Source organism: Leptopilina boulardi, unplaced genomic scaffold, assembly GCF_019393585.1.
Source record: "Leptopilina boulardi isolate dan_hultmark-lab unplaced genomic scaffold, ZJU_Lbou_2.1 LbouV2_324, whole genome shotgun sequence".
NCBI classification, from domain to species: domain Eukaryota; kingdom Metazoa; phylum Arthropoda; class Insecta; order Hymenoptera; family Figitidae; genus Leptopilina; species Leptopilina boulardi.
The window spans coordinates 1,950,066-1,968,756 of NW_026137890.1; the positions used below are offsets into that span (position 1 = coordinate 1,950,066).

At 29.4% G+C, this 18,691-nt stretch overlaps 1 protein-coding gene across 1 annotated transcript in view; it reads right to left on the bottom strand.

Moving 5' to 3' along the window:
- Positions 1-8,959: 8,959 nt before the first annotated feature.
- LOC127284438 (uncharacterized) overlaps positions 8,960-18,691 on the bottom strand; it is a 49,448-nt gene continuing 39,716 nt past the window's right edge. The window contains exons 10-15 of the mRNA XM_051309859.1: positions 16,775-16,947; positions 15,935-16,363; positions 15,674-15,849; positions 15,344-15,591; positions 14,979-15,242; positions 8,960-9,762 (exon numbers count right to left, since the gene is read on the bottom strand). Coding sequence (XP_051165816.1) covers positions 9,588-9,762; positions 14,979-15,242; positions 15,344-15,591; positions 15,674-15,849; positions 15,935-16,363; positions 16,775-16,947 — 1,465 coding nt within the window. The 3' untranslated portion in view covers positions 8,960-9,587. The remainder of the gene's footprint in view (positions 9,763-14,978; positions 15,243-15,343; positions 15,592-15,673; positions 15,850-15,934; positions 16,364-16,774; positions 16,948-18,691) is intronic.

Genomic DNA, 18,691 nt, shown 5'->3' on the forward strand with positions numbered 1-18,691 from the left:
CTTAATTTCTTTGTTGGAAGAAAGCTTTTTGCTTTACCAGCACTGTTTAATTTAGCGAAGCTCATTTTTACTTATATTTAATTTTTCAAAATCTCTTACTAAACGACGAGAAATTTGTACACTTTCAATGCTGTGTTTTATTTCTTGAATTTCCTTCAAAAGGCTGTTTATTCGAAAATGCAACTCTTCTCTTTTTACACTGTTTGGCATTTGAATCGTTTTCAAAATTTAATTCAAGACTGATTAAAAAACCCATGGAGAACACTGCTTATATACCGAAAAATTACTCATCAAATTCCAACATGATGAGATAATAATTATTATTAACAAAAACAATTCCTATATCAATCATTATAAATTATAAAAACCAATGGTAGATTAAACAAATTACGTTATGTAATCTACTTTAGACCTGAAAGGGCTATTTTTTTAACAAAAATTCTACGAATAAAACAAAAAACCAGGAAGTTATAAACTTGTCAACATATTGTTTATATTAAATCTAATCGCGATAATGTCAAATAATATTTAACACGTCAAGACAGGAAATACCAAACCTTTTTTACAGTTGCGCAATATTGCGCAATCATAATATTCGACAATAATGTCGGTAATGTCGGTAACAGATTCCTACTATCCAGAACGCCTACAGCTTATCTACTGCTAATATAACATTTCGAAAGAGAATTGGAAAATCGACTACATGTTTTAAAAGGAAGTGAGGTCTCCTTATACTACTTCGTGTTGATAACGGAAAACTTCGAGTAGGAGGGAGAATAACTACACTGTTAAAAATGTTTGTAGTTTTAATATACATAAAGTACTTAAATTTAAGAAACTGGTATATTAGAGTGTAATTCATATACAAAGTATATTAAATTTTGTCACTGAAAAAAATTCAAATAAAAAAATTGCATTTTACTCAATTTATACATGTTCTTGTGTACAAAATAAGGTTTTTATTAATAAAGCAAAGTAATTTCTTTCATGTAAATACAAGTTTAAATCAATTTACATTGTAAAAATGCATATAATTTGACATTTATAGTACTTAACCTAAATGTCACATATAAGTATTAAAATTCTTGTATTTAGAATGTTTTTTTGAAAAATTTTCCCCTTATAAAACATTATTTGGACATAAACAACACAATAGTTAAAGAATTACGCACTGTTGTTTCAATTTCAAATAAATTTTCAATATCAAGGAAATAATGACCGTTTGGTGAAATAGGCATCTACAGTCGCCATGTTGTCACTTTAAATTTAATATACATGTATCTTAGATTTCAATACCTGTAGTGCATATTCGCTTCATACGCATGTATATTAAATCTAATACAGATTTTTCTAACAGTGTAACTAACCTATCACTGATCTCATTATCCGACAAACCCATGAAAATTATATGCACGCAGGTGTCAACGCTACACTTTACGCCGTAAGAGAGAGATTTTGGCCTATTGGTGGCAGGTTAGCGGTACGCAAAGTTATTCACTCTTGTCTTGTATAAAATGTTTTCGCGCGGCTCCAAAAATTACATCAAAGAAAAACGAGCAAGAAATTGTATTAAATTAAAAGTTTACGCTGCTGTGTCTGTTTGTTTTAGTACGAGAGCAATTCATGTAGAGTTGGTGGGAGGACTAACAACCGAATTGTTTTTAGCTTGCTTGCGAAGATTTTTTGCGAGAAGGGGAATGTCTAAGAAAATTTACTCTGATAATGGGACGAATTTTGTAAGAGTCAAAAATTAGTTGAGCGAACTTTACAGCTTGCTGAACAATAAAGAACATAACGATACAGTAAATAAGAATTTAGTAAATAATAACATCGAGTGACATTTTTCACCACCTCGAATCCCCCACTTTGGAGGAATTTAACAAACATTTTTTTTGTGATTAAAACAAAGATGCTTAGTAGTGTTGAACAATGCCTAATGCAAAACTTCAGGTGTTTCAATAACCAACAATCATTCACTATTTTATATAATTCTTCTTCTATCGGTTTCAATGAGCCTATTTATAGTGGCTGTAATATTATAAATATCACGTGCATCAGGAGTGAAACCGATGTTGATTTACTCAATATGTCAATTACATCTTTTAAAAAATTACTGTTAGATTACACTACTTCGGTAAGATAATTAATGCAATAATGTGCAATTTTCGTTAATCTTTTATAACTTAAGTCAAACCAAAAAATAAATATAACTTTTGTTTGTTATCAAGTATAAATATCCAGTGCGACTAAAAAATCGAGAGTCGATTAATTGATTTATTTTTATTTTTTCTGCGCAAATTTAATTATTTTTAGTTTAGATTATAAGTTTTGTATTACTTTGTAGTGCCCTTTAATGGTCTTTGACCGTGGACTATGCAAATAAAAAAAAAGTCACACAAAGTTATCTTTTCTTACTTAGATTTGCCCATATACTTATTTATTTACAAATATTTGTTCATTAATAAGTATCTCTAGAAATTTTAAATTGTGTAAAATTTAACTAAAGATAAGTGATTTGCTAAAAATTTTAATTTTTAATTATTATCAATCCCAAAACCTTCTAAAAATCATGTTTAAAAAACCAATAACACAAGCCGACAAAATTTTGTTGACTAAATTGTTACAGCCGATTCTTACAAGATTTTTGCCGTAGAATCCGAATCTGACCTTGAAAATATCCAATTGGCTCTAGTTTTCGAGCAACAAGAATTTTAAAGTGCCAAAAAGCGCGTTTTTGGCATTCTTTGCACAGCTGTAAAACAAAAACGTGAGGGAATAAAATACTCTACATAGGATGAAATGAGAGCTCAAACATTGCTTTTTAAGATCCAATATCAAAAAATTTTATATCAGATGATTTAAACAACTGAGAACAGTTTTTGTGACTGCGCGCGCACGAGTTTTGTACAGTGTTTTTATGGGCTTTAACCGTACCTATTCAACTACAAGCTATTTATACAATTAGCAAAATGTTACCACTATAGTAAATTTGCACGAAAAGCTTGCAACGTAAGCTTGCAAAGCTTTGTACATTGCGCAGCAGAATTGTATTGCACTTAAGGCTGCGCAGTTTACAGTTTTATCTCACAGACATTGTGCTCCATGTACGTTTACAAAAAAAAATTTTAAGATGCAAGCTTGCAGTGGTAAACTTCTGAAAGTTTGCTTCGCAAGCTTTTTGGTTATTTTAGGTAGCTCGACATAATGATACATTTTTGCTGTCTTTTTTTAAACTTTATTGTCACTAGCGATGAATTCCTCGCTCGCTAACGCTCGCACGGTTATAGTTGCACTTATTGCTGTTTACTTATTGTAGTTTATGTATATTATATATATAATTTATGTTTTAAATTAATATATTATTAATATTGTATAAAATTTATCTTAATTTTGATCAGTATCATTGAAGGATGAAATGACAATTGTTAAATATTAAATGTTTTAATTTATTATAATTATAACAACAATAATAATTATATTATATTATAATATATTTTTTTTTCATCTTATATTATATTATATTGCTGTAAATTGCCCCACAAACACATGGAGATTTCGCAAATTTTTGAGAAAAATGTTCATAATAAATCGAAAAACCTTTTAAAATATCGGTATTTATTTTTATTATCCAGAGTAAACCTTTATAAAGAAATTTTAAAGGTATATATACAAAAATTCGTAAAAAATTGCATAACATTAGAAAATAACCCTTCTTCGGGTTAAAATTAAAAAAAACATGCTACAAAAAAAAGTATGTAAGATTTTCTAAAAGCATATGGCAAAGTATTTTGATTTATTTGAAAATAAGTGAAAATAGATTTTCCAAGGACGGTGTCGAGGTCACGGTGTCGGTGTCGCTTTTGGAAATTTGTTAACTTAATATAATAGAAGATATTTAACTCACACTGTGAGTCAAAAACCTAACACAGCCACACAAAAATAAGTACACGGGCCGGGGAATGAGACCACCATTTCTTGATGTATTTTGATACGCTGAATACGAATCTGAAGTCCGTTTAGCTCCATCACGTCAGGATTTTGACATAACCTCAAAAAACATAGCTCATTTTAAAGGACAGAAGAAATTTTTTAAATAATGGCAGATTTGCTTGAATCTTGTTACTCGGGGGTTTTTGGGATCGCTGATTACGAATTTAACGTCAGATTTATAAAATTCAAAATGGCAGATCCAATATGGCGGACGAATTTTTAAAAAGTATTTGGATTTTTACGAAAATTGGTATCTAGGGGTTTTGGGAGTCGCTGATTACAAATTTATCGTCAGATTATTCAAATTAAAAATGGCGGACGAGTTTTTAAAAAATAGTTGAATTTTTATGTAACTTGGCCGATACTGGGGTTCCGAGTCCCTGCATCGTAATACGTTTCCTACGTGTGTCTGCCATGACGGCGTCAAAGCCATTATCCAGGGACTTAGCCGGATAGCGGACAAACACCGTTGCCCACCGTCACCGCGTGGAGGTGCCCTGGATGCAGACACATGTAGAAACATAAAGATATTTGACCACCGTACTATATCTGCCATTTTACATTTGAATAATCTGACGTTAAATTCGTAATCAGCGACTCCAAAAAAACCCCATGATACCAATTTTTGTAAAAATCCAACTACTTTTTAAAAATTTGTCCGCCATATTGGATCCGCCATTTTGAATTTGAATAATCTGACGATAAATTTGTAATCAGCGACTCCCAAAACCCCGAGATACCAATTTTCGTAAAAATCCAACTACTTTTTAAAAATCGTCCGCCATATTGGATCCGCCATTTTGAATTTTATAAATCTGACGTTAAATTCGTAATCAGCGACCCCAAAAACACCCGAGTAACAAGATTCAAGCAAATCTGCCATTATTTAAAAAATTTCTCCTGTCATTTAAAATCAGCTATGTTTTTTGAGGTTATGTCAAAATCCTGACGTGATGGAGCTAAACGGACTTAAGATTCGTGTTCAGCGCATCAAAATACATCAAGAAATAGTGGTCTCATTCCCCGGCCCGGGTACTTTTTTTTGTGTGGCTGTGTAATCTAAGTTGTTTTAATTGTTGAAAACGAAGTTGTTTGATTTTTTATATTGAAAAGCAATGTTTGAGCTTTCATTTCATCCTATGTAGAGCATTTAATTCTCTCACGTTTTTGTTTCACAGCTGTGCAAAAAAGGCCAAAAACGCGTTTTTTTGCACTTTAAAACTCTTGTAGCTCGAAAACTAGAGGCAATTGGATATTTTCAAGGTCAGATTCGAATTCTACGGCAAAAATCCTATAAGAATCGGCTGTAACATTTTAGTCAACATGAAGTTGATAAAATTTTGTCGGCCTGTGTAATTTTTCGAAAATTTATCTGTCATATTGGAGCTTTAAAAATTTTGTTAAGCCAAGTTCAATTTTGTAATTAGTAACCCTGAAAATCCCTAGATACCAAATTTCATGAAAACCAATGAATTTAAAATAATCTGTCAGCCATATTTGATCCACCATTTTGAATTTTAAAATATGGAAATTACATTTCGCATAATTCATTAAAAAAATAAAACTAAAAGTCAAACTTAGTAAATCTCAATGTAAATTAAAAGTTATAAAGGTAAAAAGTAATTTTACGTATAATTGACACTTTTACTTTACCTAATACAGTTAAACAATCTATAAAAATGAGTTATGCAAGGTTTTTTCTATTATTTGATTAATACAGAGGACAATAAAATTAATTTCAAAAACGTACCTTAAAAAATTAGTTTTCTATTACCTGAAAGTTTAAAGGTTCTAGAGATGTAGCCATATTCTTTATTTATTTATAAAGTTCTTCATAAGTTAGAGTTCTTACGCAACGATAGAAAAGTATTTATTAATGGAAATCATTCATTCGTTTTGGGAATGGAAATTGAAAGGTTTTATAGATTTTTTACACCATTTATTACATGATCACTATTTATATTTATCTGTATTGTAAATACAGAGATAAAAAAGGTGTTTTTTTGTATTGAAATAGAATAATAAGAAGCAATTATACATACTAGTAATATAACTGTTATATCGAAAAAAACTACACTTTTATTACGCATACATATTTTTTAATAATGTATCAAATTAAAGACAAGGCATATTTTCTGTGCTTTTGAACATATGTCACATGCACTGACAATCCACTTCTGTATTTATACTATCAACATGTAGCATTGTAATTTCTTTGTGTTGCATAAATAATAATTTTGTATGTTATATAAAATTTAACATTGGATAAATCAAACATAGTTCTGAAATATTTTATAATATTTTCCTTCTTCGTTATATTCTTATATGTGTATTATTAATGGCAACTGCTTAGTGGAAGCTGATTATTTAAAATAAAATAAAAGGTGTAAAAATAATATTCAAAAAGTATATAATATAAGAACTAACGATTTAGAAAATTAAAAAATAAACTTTTGTTCTCAGATAACTATCTTAATTTTTTTTACATTTAACGTATAAATAATGTCTCAAATTTATTTATTGTACTAATATATTGAAAAAGAACCGGTAATATTTACACTTCATACATACTCATTTTTTTTATTAAAAACCACAAGCTTTGAGTTATTCTAATCGGTTACATTTTATCATTAATATGCATAATTTATAATGTGTGAATTTATACATACAGAATGACCTAATATAACCAATATATTTTTTGAAAAACTTTTAAAAGTATAACTTATGTGGAAAAAATTATTTTATATGTATATATACACATCATGTCAGTCATAGGCCAATTTCATTTCAATATGTTAAATGTTATTCTGAATCAAAATTGTAATTTTTTATTGCAAATAGGCAAAACTCTAGATATGCTTGATAATAAAAGACAATTCACATATTACAACTACATTTTGGGAATTTTTTTATCTGTGTATAATTCTTTAAAAATCTTAATCTTAAAAAATAATTTTAAAATATTTTTTATTTCTATACATTAAAATCATTTTATTCTTTACTAACCTATTTGTATTAGAATTAAGTGATTAAAATATTTCGGCTGATTCGAAATAATAATGTTCCGATAAATTATTTAACAAATTCAAAAAGCTAAGTTAAACTCCATAACATCGGTATTTGGAGGTTTTTGGGATTGGTAGTTATGAATTCGATGTTAGTTATATTAAATTAAAAATTGATGATTCAATATGGTGGAACACCTTTAAGAAATTTTTCGTATTTATCTGAAACTTGTTACTGTGTTGTTTTTTGGAGTCACTAATACTAATTTTCAGATTTCAAAATAGCTTAGAAAAAATATTTAAATGCGCATTTGTATTTTTAGAAACTGACTGATTTATAATAATCTAATTATTAAAACATGCAAGATATTTTGAATTTACGTTTATATGTTATGTTAAATATTATATTAGGTTGGAAATCAGATTGTAACAAAAACTAAATTCATTGAATTTATTCTAATTCTTATTTCTACTCAAAAATGTAAGTAACACGTTTTTAAATTAGAATTATAGGTCTAAAATGACATGACATGATTCTGCTATATACATACATAGACTATTTACAAAAATTATACTATTATTGAACAATATTAAGAGTTGAACCTATATTTAAAAATAAACATGGATATATAAATTGAAGAATTGCAAGATTTAAATTTTTTATTTCAATATATATAAAATCATAATTATCTATGTACTTGCAATACATTGAAAATGAAATGTCAGAAACGGAGTTGTAGAACTCCAATTTTTTATGACAAATTTAACTGTACATTTTTTTTATTATCCGACATTATTCACATGATTCACTAAAAAAATAACTGTGATAAAATGAATAAAAATTGCAAAAGACCTTTGTTTTCAAAAAACTTTTCTTAGTATACGTATGATGTACAAAATGTGTAAAAAAATATATTTAGTTAGTAACGCGTCAGAAAGTTTTTTTTTCCTCTGATGCTCACTAACCTGAAAACTTTAAGTTCCCCTCTATACGTTTACAAAACGCAAGGTTTCTTATATTTGTGAAAATTAAATAAACACTATGGAAGGCCGTATTATTTGCATCGCACAATGTTCTCCAAGCTCGCTTTCGAACATTGCGCTTTGCATTTAATCACGGCCTTCCCTCCCTTGATGTATAATATGCTATTCTAAAGAATGAGAACATATAAGGAAATAGAAATATTATTAAGGGGTTACACAAAAAAAAAACTTTCAAAAAAATTATGTCTAATTTTCGTGCTTTACGCTAGCCGAGCCTAACCCCTTAAAGTAACCTGACAAAAACGTCGCTTTCTAATTTTATAATGTTAGAGATTATTCATTTAAATAATGATAAATGTTAGATATATTTATATTTATTCAACTCATTTCAGAGCTCCCACGAGGGGAAGCAGTAGACCCAAAATGGTGCTGCCTCTTCATTTCATGCCTAGGAACTAGGCGCCACCATTGTTGATAGAGAAGAACTACCAAAAACTTTTCTCTGCATGGTATACAACATTGTAAAATAATTAATTGTTAATATTTTATTACGAATAAAAAAAATATTAAAAGTTTAGTTGTCAAAGTTTTTGGAGATAAAGACAAAGTAGAAGGGGAATAATTTTAAATCTTTATTTGCTGGAATTTAGAATTGGAAAATTAATTAAAATAAATAATCTAATGAAAATGAAAATTTTCAGATTACAAGATAGCAGAAATGGAGCAATGAATCGACTAATATCAAGTCTTTTATTATTATAAAGGTGTAAATGTTTTTTTCAAGTTCTTGTAAATAAACATATTTTTGATTAAATAATAGTTTACATGAAATACGCATGAAAAATGGTGTAATAGAAGAAAGAATGATCATTTCTGGCTAAAATCTTTGCTTATAAAATGATAAATAAAAATAATAATAATTTATAAAATAAAAACATTGCAACTTTGTTCTGCTGATCAAAAGCAATTAAAATAAAAACTTGATTAAAATCATTTATTCGATCAAAAAGGTCTTTAATACAATTTTCCACAATAATAAATGTTTTTGAAATGATGATTATTTATTCAAATTCCCATTTGAACACTTTATTACTCGCATAAATTTCATGAAATTTAGTAATGTTTTATGTAACAGATTAAAATTATTACTAATTTAAATTATAGCAACTTGTTTCAAAAAAATATTGTGGTAAAAGGTACCACTAGTATGAAATTTCATTTCTGTTTTTTATTGTGATTAAATTTGAAACCAAGTGCCTAATCGGTTTGCTAAGAATGTAAGTTATGAAGTAAATTTCTTTCAGTAGCAATAAATTTTACTATACCCATTTTCTATAATACCAGGTATATTCTATAATACAGGTGTAAAACCGAGTAAATATGTAATGTAACAAGATTTTTGTAACAATTTCTGAAAAATAACATTAGAGCTTCCACGAAGCAGGCCGAACGTCTACGTCTAGTTCTGTGCAACTAGACGATAGTATGATTATAAACTATGTAATAAATAGCATGATAATGTCATTTTAATTAATTTATAAGTGTTGGTTCTTTTCTAAATCTGTATATACCTTCAGGCATCGATAACTTGCTGGAATTGAGTAAGCGTTATCGATTATTCAGGACATTGCAAAAACTCCTAATTTTCCCTTCCTTTCCCGACATCAAACTTAGAGCTTCTTCCATTATGTTTCTTAATTTAGGTAAGTCTGGCATTCGATCACAAGACTCTATGTTTAACAGGTCCGTAAAATATCTCTCCCAGGCGTCCTTTTTGGCATATCTTAAATAAATCAGTTCATCATTATTTTAGTTAATAAAAATCTATGTAGAATTATCATTAAATTACTTAGTGGAGAAAATATTTTAAAAAATTACTCTTTGAATAATAAAGTTTTATTTTATAAAAACTATATAATTCATTTGATATTTGTGAATGTTTTTACACAATTTCATATATACATTTAAACATTTAAATGCTATTTTGTTGGTTTGATTAAATAGTTCCAAACATATAATTTTTTATAGGTTAAACCCCTCCATTGGTATTGACGCGTTTACGCGTCAACCATTCATTTCATATACCCTCTCGTGCCCCAGCAAAACCCACCGTACGGATTTGGTTTAAACTTCCCATTCAAGGGTTTTTGAGGTCGCTGTTTACGAATCCGACGTTAGTTTTTCAAAATACAAAATGGCGGATCTAATATGGCGGACAAAATTTTAAAAAATTACTTGAATTTGATTAAAAATTGGTACTCGGGGGTTTTCGGTGTCGCTGATTACGAGTATAATGTTAATTTTTCAAAATTCAAAATGACGGATCGAATATGGCGGACTTTTTTTAAAAAATCGTTTGGATTCGCTTAATAATTAGTATTCAGGGGTTTTTGGGGTCGCTGATTACGAATCAATGTTAGTTCTTCAAAATGCAAAATGGCGGATCTAATATGGCGGACAATATTTAGATTTGTAATCAGCGACATAAAAAATTTTCAGAAACCCATTTTTTAAGAAAATACAATGATTCTTCAAAAAATCGTCCGCCATATTGGATCTGCCATTTTGAATATTTAAAAATATGGCTTCAGATTCGTAATCATCGACACCAAAAAAACCCCAAGAAAACCCATTTTTTGGGAAAATACAATGATTTTTGAAAAAAACGTCCGCCATACTGTATCTAAAATTTAAATTTTGGAAAACTAATGTCGAATTTGTAATCAGCGACCCCGAAAACCTTCATGTAGAGAATTTCAAGCGAATCCAAACAATTTTTGAAAAAATGTCCGCTATATTGGATCAGCCATTTTGAATTTTGAAAAACTAACATCGAATTCGTCATTAGCGACCCCAAAAACCCCTGGATACCAATTTTTAGAAAAAAACATTTTCCTTGCATTTTGGGCACTTTTTATCGAATTCCTTTTGCCAGCGAAGGGGTTAAGTTAAGTTGCATGGAAAACAGGTTAATTTGACAGCTGTGGAAGTTTAATAAAAAAGAACAGAAATAATTTATATAGTAAAATTTTTATTCATTGAATAGCGTTTCCAAAAAAGTGCAACATTTAATGTTACAAAATCACAACATGAAATGATTTTCAGTTGTTTGACTCTAGTAAAAAGATGGGTGGTTCATGACCCAATTATATATTGTTCATGCAGAATTGAGCGTCAGAATTCTACAACTCGTTGGACGCACGAACGCATGCTCTGATGGTAGTCGGGTAGCAGTAGGAGAGCCATTGCCGCTCACTGCTACCCGACTACCTATAGAGCGTGCGTCCGAGCGTCGAACGAGTTATGGAATTGGGACTCTCAATTGGGCTATTTAGAAGTCTCAATTATAAGACAGAAACGAATCCACTCGTGAACTGCTTTCAGAATTGTCATATCGAAAATTGATTAGCTTAATTAGATCGATAAAGACAAAGAGAAACCAGCCAATCTAATGATGCATAGAAATTGTGAGTTAGGAGCGTGATAAAAGCTTTATGTTAAACAAATTGAACCTAACCACAATAATTCTGGGAAATATCAATAATTGGCCATTAAAATTCAAGGTTTAAAAAAAAATTCACGCCCAATTCACGGTTTTTTCAAGGTTTGACAAAATTCATTTCCAATTCAAGGTTTCAAGGTCCGGTGGATCTATTAAATATATATGAGGTATTCCATGCCAAATCGGAGACCATTTGGCTTTTGCACCTCAGATCTTTTTGAAAATTTTTTTCCTTTTAGTACTCATGAAGACTAGCTTTCATGATTTTTTTCAAATTTTTTCATCAAGCCCTTTAGGAGATATCAATTTTTGAAAAATTACGTCACTTTTTTTTGAAATGCTTGTAATTTCGCTAAAAATTGACCAAATTGGATCAATCTTATATCAAAATTTTTGTTTTTAAACGTACTTTCCAAAAAAAATATTGAAAGGTATTTTCGAAAAAAATTTCTATTAGATTTTTGAGATTTAAGACTAAAAATTCATTTTTGAACCTGTGTGTATCGATCGATTTTTTTCAAAATTTTTTTACAAAAACTGCTCTAAATTTGACGAATTTTGAGCCTAGTCCGATAATGGGAAAACGATGGGAACTATTTTTTTCGAATTTTCAAATTTTACGTTTTTAATTATTCACGTTAAAAAGTATTTAAAATTATTCTTAGAACTATTTTACTATATATATATATATATATATATAATTAATAATGTGTAATTATTTGATGCCTAGAGATTAATTATTTTAGATTGATTAAAGGAAAAAGATATAAACAAAAAAAGTATTAAACATGCATAAACATTTTCAAAATAATACCAGATAACTCGATAATTAATAAATATGAATGAAATCTTTAATCACAAATTAAGAATTAAAAAATAAATTTGCAGACTAGGAAGATAAAAATCTGAAAAAAACGATAGATTCCTATTTTAAAACCGAAATTATTTTCAAAATGGCGGAGTAATAGCGTGCGCAGAAGAATACGAAAACGCGACTTGCGCACTGTTACTCCTGATTAATATTCACCATGGGAACAAGTGCGAAAATATCGCAATCAAATTTAACCTAAAAACATATTTTATTAGTCTTTATAGCGTGTCATGTAAAAAAACAATTCTACGTTCTTATGCCATGTCAAATTTAGGAGCATTTAATTTCTGCTGCAACCCTTTTAAACTACAGAATCATAGAGTAAAGAATAGTCTCGATGAAAAAACTTCATTGAGCATGTTTAATACTTTTTTTGTTTATATCTTTTTCCTTTAATCAATCTAAAATAATTAATCTCTAGGCATCAAATAATTACACATTATTAATTATATATATATATATATATATATATAGTAAAATAGTTCTAAGAATAATTTTAAATACTTTTTAACGTGAATAATTAAAAACGTAAAATTTGAAAATTCGAAAAAAATAGTTCCCATCGTTTTCCCATTATCGGACTAGGCTCAAAATTCGTCAAATTTAGAGCAGTTTTTGTAAAAAAATTTTGAAAAAAATCGATCGATACACACAGGTTCAAAAATGAATTTTTAGTCTTAAATCTCAAAAATCTAATAGAAATTTTTTTCGAAAATACCTTTCAATATTTTTTTTGGAAAGTACGTTTAAAAACAAAAATTTTGATATAAGATTGATCCAATTTGGTCAATTTTTAGCGAAATTACAAGCATTTCAAAAAAAAGTGACGTAATTTTTCAAAAATTGATATCTCCTAAAGGGCTTGATGAAAAAATTTGAAAAAAATCATGAAAGCTAGTCTTCATGAGTACTAAAAGGAAAAAAATTTTCAAAAAGATCTGAGGTGCAAAAGCCAAATGGTCTCCGATTTGGCATGGAATACCTCATATATCTAATCTATTAAATAGATTTCATGCGAATCAAATAAATTTTTAAAAATTCGTCCGCCATTCTGAATTTCTCTAAACTGTCATCAAATTCGTAATCGGGTTTTAAGTGAAACGATGCTCTTTGATTAGGAACAAAATGTTTTTTTGTAATGGACAAAAAAAAGTAAAATGTCTATATTTTGAAAAACGGTTAACGTCGTTGCATTCAACGTACTCGAATTAGGTTTATCTGCAATGTGCCAATTTTGTTCAAAAAGAAAAAGTTCTCGATTTGAGCATAGCACGGTACCCTGGAACCAATCTCAACCCTCATCATTCTCCCTTTCAAAAATCCCTGTTGCAACTTGTTAGGGGTACCTCACTGAATATTTTTCAACAAGAAAAATCAAAATCCGTCGGGCACTTTTTTTTAATTTCAATTTTTGTGATTTTAGCGCCAAATTAAAAAAAAACTGGTTTTTAAAGTAAAATTCAACTTCACATGGTCAAATTTTGTTCCAGAAATTATACAAAATCATAATTCCGGTAGAAATTTTTCTGTAGAATCGAAATCTGACATTGGCTTTCGAATTAAAAGCAGAGGAATCCCAGAAAATCCGGAAAACTGTAAATATTCTAAAAACAATCTCACCGTAGCGTCGTTTTTTCCAAATTGTCTGTTAAATTTTATAAAAATAAGAGCAATTTCAAAATTTATCGAAATTTCCCAATAAGTAACAGTTACATTTTCAAATTTACAAAACAAAATATTATAGAATGAACATTTTTTTGGCAGTGATTAAAATTTTGAATTTAAAAGTTAACAAAATCTAGGGTATGTTTACGACGTTTCTACTGATTTTAAATTTTCTGATTCAAATTTGCTTTCTATTATTAAATATGTAAATATATAAACAATTTTTAATTCGTTTCTAGTCTGTTTTTTTCCCAAGAAATTTGCGCCTGCGCCAATTAATCTTGGCTTTTTCACAAAGAACAATTTGTATATTTCGAAAACCAACGCAGCAGTTTTGTGGAATTTACCACTGTTGTTTGTAGATGGCGTAAGGAATTCTGTGTTTAATACAGAAAAAAAATTTCGACACAGAAAACTTGAAAAAAAACGACAGTGAGATTGCTTTTAGAATATTTACAGTTTTCCGGATTTTTTGGGATTCCTCTGCTTTAAATTCGAAAGCCAATGTCAGATTTCGATTCTACAGAAAAATTTTTACCGGAATTATAATTTTGTATAATTTCTTGAACAAAATTTGACCATGTGAAGTTGAATTTTACTTTAAATAATTATAAAAACCAGTTTTTTTTAATTTGGCGCTAAAATCACAAAAATTGAAATTAAAAAAAAGTGCCCGACGGATTTTGATTTTTCTTGTTGAAAAATATTCAGTGAGGTACCCCGAACAAGTTGCAACAGGGATTTTTGAAAGGGAGAATGTTGAGGGTTGAGATTGGTTCCAGGGTACCATGATAGTGTAATTTTAAAGCAAATTCAGTACAAGAATAATTCTGCAAGTTTTTAAAAAATTTTTCCAAAATCATTTTAGGCCTTAAATCTTCCTTGCAATTTTCAGATATTATTTAACACTCTACATAAGAAATAAATTATTTATTCTTATTTAAAGAAGAATGTGATTTACCTGGGAATTTTCGAGTTTATGAACCAGCGACCTCCTGCATTTGAAACACGCATGTAACTACCAAAAAGTAGGCAATGACTAGAAGCAGCTAGACAATACAGATCAGTCTGATAAGTCCATGGTTTTCCTGTTTGCATTTCAATACAAGTGAATTCTTCGGTTTTTATGACTTGCATGAATTGTGTATTCTCTGGGAAGAGACTCATGTCAATACTACATCCAAAGTCAATTAACTGAATTGTCGGTCTTGCATCTTCTGTTGGCCTAAAAAGAAAAAATAGTATAATGAGAAAGCAATGTAACATACAAATATGTATTACAAAATAACTAACTCATTCGAACATGAAAAATATAGACACACTTACAAATGCATGAGAAGAAAATTGTCCGGCTTTATATCTCCATGTATAATTTGACATTTATGTAAATATTCGATAATATGTAACATTTCAATAGTAAAAAATATAGCTAGGGCTTCATGTACTGGCTTTCCAGTAGCTATTTTGACCTGATTAGTTACTGACAATAGAGTTCCATATTTCGAGTATTCAGAAACTAAAACACTACTATTATCAGCAACATAGGCTGTTTGAATATCCATAAAACCACGCAACTGAAAATTAAAATCACATCAAGTAAAAATCACTCAAGAATAAATTATAGTTAAATGTAAATAATTTAATTAAAAAGCGAACCATATAAGGGTTTGTAAGGCGAGCCTTAATTTCTCGAGCAATATAAAACTCCCAAACCCAAGCAGGTTTTTGAGTTTTAAGGGCTACGGTTTGTCTTTTTTGTAAATCTACGGCTTTAAAAACTTTCCCATATGTTCCTTTTCCAAGGCACTTATCCAAGTCATATGCTTGATTTCCTAAAAATGCACAATATTTTAAAAGTAAATTAATTGTTTCAACTTATTGTAATGTTTATATAATTAAAATTTTTAATATATTTACCAAGCGTAATCATGGTGGAAGGCACAAATTTATTTAAATTGCAGTTTAGTCTTACGTATCCTTCCGCATGTTGAGATTGTGGAAACTTAATTTTTCTTAACAGACCAGCGATTAAATTTTTATCAAATGGATTTATATTACCCTCTGGTAATTCAAAAATTTCTTCTTCCACTTCTTCCATTGGTTCTTGCTCTTCATATTCCATTGTATTGACTTTTTCATCATTTATTTCGTTGCTAAAATGTTCATTATTCAAATTAAAATTTATTGATTTTCTAAGATCGCAATTGATTTGAATATCCGATGTTATTTGGTCGACGTTCCGTTGTACAGTTCGTGGACTTTGAGCATGAACCGCTTGTATTTTAGCTCTCATTTTTTGATCATATGTTTGATTCGCTGCTAGTAATGTATCATTGGATAATAAACCTAAGAGAAAATCAATAATTAAATTTACTTTTTTTAATGGGGATAGATTGTAATTGTCAATAAATCGGATACCGAAAGCTCTGAACTGGGGAATGTAGAGCAAATATATTTTAAATTTAAAGTAGACTGATAGTTATATAAAAACTAGATAGCATTAATTAGTAAGATAAAAATTTGGAATGGAATAATTTTTAAGATTAAGAATAAACCGTATTTTTTATATCATATGTCCATCATCGTTATTCGCTTTTTTTATTGTAAAATATCAATTCGACGTAGTTTTTTCATGAAATGATAAGTCGTTACTAACTGCTCTTTCAACTTGTGCAAATATATAACTTTTTATATTCGCTGCTTGTTAAATAACTGCAAAATATACTTCTTGTAGTTTAAAATAATTAAATTACAAACCTGGACTAGACTTTTCTTTAATGGTTCCAAGGTCTTCTCGTGTTGACGTAAAACCTAATGTTGTAGTTCGAGTATGCATGCTGCTTCCCGAACTGCTGGAAATATATTCTTTCGTTGATTCCATGATAATACTTAGCTTATCATCGCCATCTGCAACTTGAACCTCTGGTATCCTACGTAGACAATTTTATTTCTTTAATTATATGGCTCATATTAAACTGAATATACACGGAAAATAATGAAATGTCTGCAAATGCTAACAAATGTTTGCTAACCAAAATTAGTTAGCTTATTTGAAAAGTTTAGGAAGAAAATAAAAAAGAATAATAATTTTATAATTTAACGTAGTGTTAACTGTTAACCCATCGACTTTATAGAGGAGCTGTACAATTTAGAATCATGTGCCAAAGCTGAAATTATTTTCAAGAGTTAAAAATATTGAGAAGCAATTTAAGAAAACCTAATACATCCGTTTTTTTAAATTTTAAACATGATTTTTATGAAGAATGTACCGTATTATGTAGGGAAAAGGGTCCCAAGTTTTCACAAAAACGCCATCTTGTTAAAAATTAAAAACAAAAGTTGTGCTAAACACATCAATCACAACATAATATTGTGCCACAGTAAAAAAAAAATTTTTTCAAAAATAATTTTAAAACAACTTTATGAAAAATTAAATATTTTAAAATAAATATTTTTAAAAATGAAAAGTTGTGCTGACTTGTGCTAACCGAGAACAGTAACAAACTCTTACTAAACTTTCCCCTAAAATTCATATTTTCTATGGAAAATCACGTTTTTCAAATTTTTTTTAAACAAAAGTTTTCAAAAACGAGGATTTTGAAAAATAAAAGTTGTGCTGACTTGTCCTAACCGAGAACAGTAAAAAAGTTTCAATAAACTTTTCCCTAAACTTCATATTTTCCATAAAAAATCATGTTTTTTCAAATTTTTTTAAACAAAAATTTTGAATTTTTGAAATTGAAAAGTTGTGCTGACTTGTTCTAACCGAACAGAGTAAGACTTTTCCCTAAAGTTCATTTTTTCCATTGTCCTGAAAAGGACAGATTGTACCTAACTGCAGACGGTTAATTCATATTATTTTAGGTTTCGAACTTAAAGTATTTTCTACGTATGACATTTTTTTCGGTGTTTGTCCTGAAAAGGACAGATTGTATTGACCGGCAGACGGTTGATGTATATTATTTTAGGTTTAAAACTAAAAGTATTTCCAACGATTGGTAATTTTGGCGGTGATTGTCCTGAAAAGGACAGATTGTTTATAACGGCTGGCGGTTGGTAACATGGCGTTGAGAGGTTGTATGGTTTCGCGACAGCTTGACTGGTAACAGAGTCAGTTAAGGTAACTGACTTGTTGCTCCGTTGAAGTTTGGGGGCGACCAGGCCCGGTCTACTCCATTGAATAGAAATGGCAATGATCAGCGCCTCTACCACCAACATAGCAACTAAATTTTACCCAGCCTGTATATCTATATCTTTGGTATATATAGATATACAGGCTGGGTAAAATTTAGTTGTTATGTTGGTGGTAGAGGCGCTGTTCATTGCCATTTTTATTCAATGGAGTTGACCGGGCCTGGGGGCGACTGAGAGGGAGTCAGGAAAATTGCAGTCTTTATGCGCCTCTGCTGTGTCTCATCCTCCGCTTCCCCTTCCCACATGGCCAATCAGCATGAGAGATACCCCCACCAGCACCGCGCCTGCGCGGTACGGTGAAGGAGTCAAGAGCGAGATTCAGTCAAGTGGTGCAGCGGTACTTCTAATTGAATGTTTATAAAAATCAAAATTTTTCCTTCACACTTTACAGGCTTTGGACTGGCATCAAGTTAAAGTATTTTAACTTGATGGCGTGTTTATAACATTTGATAGTTTAAACACTATCTTGATATTAAGTTT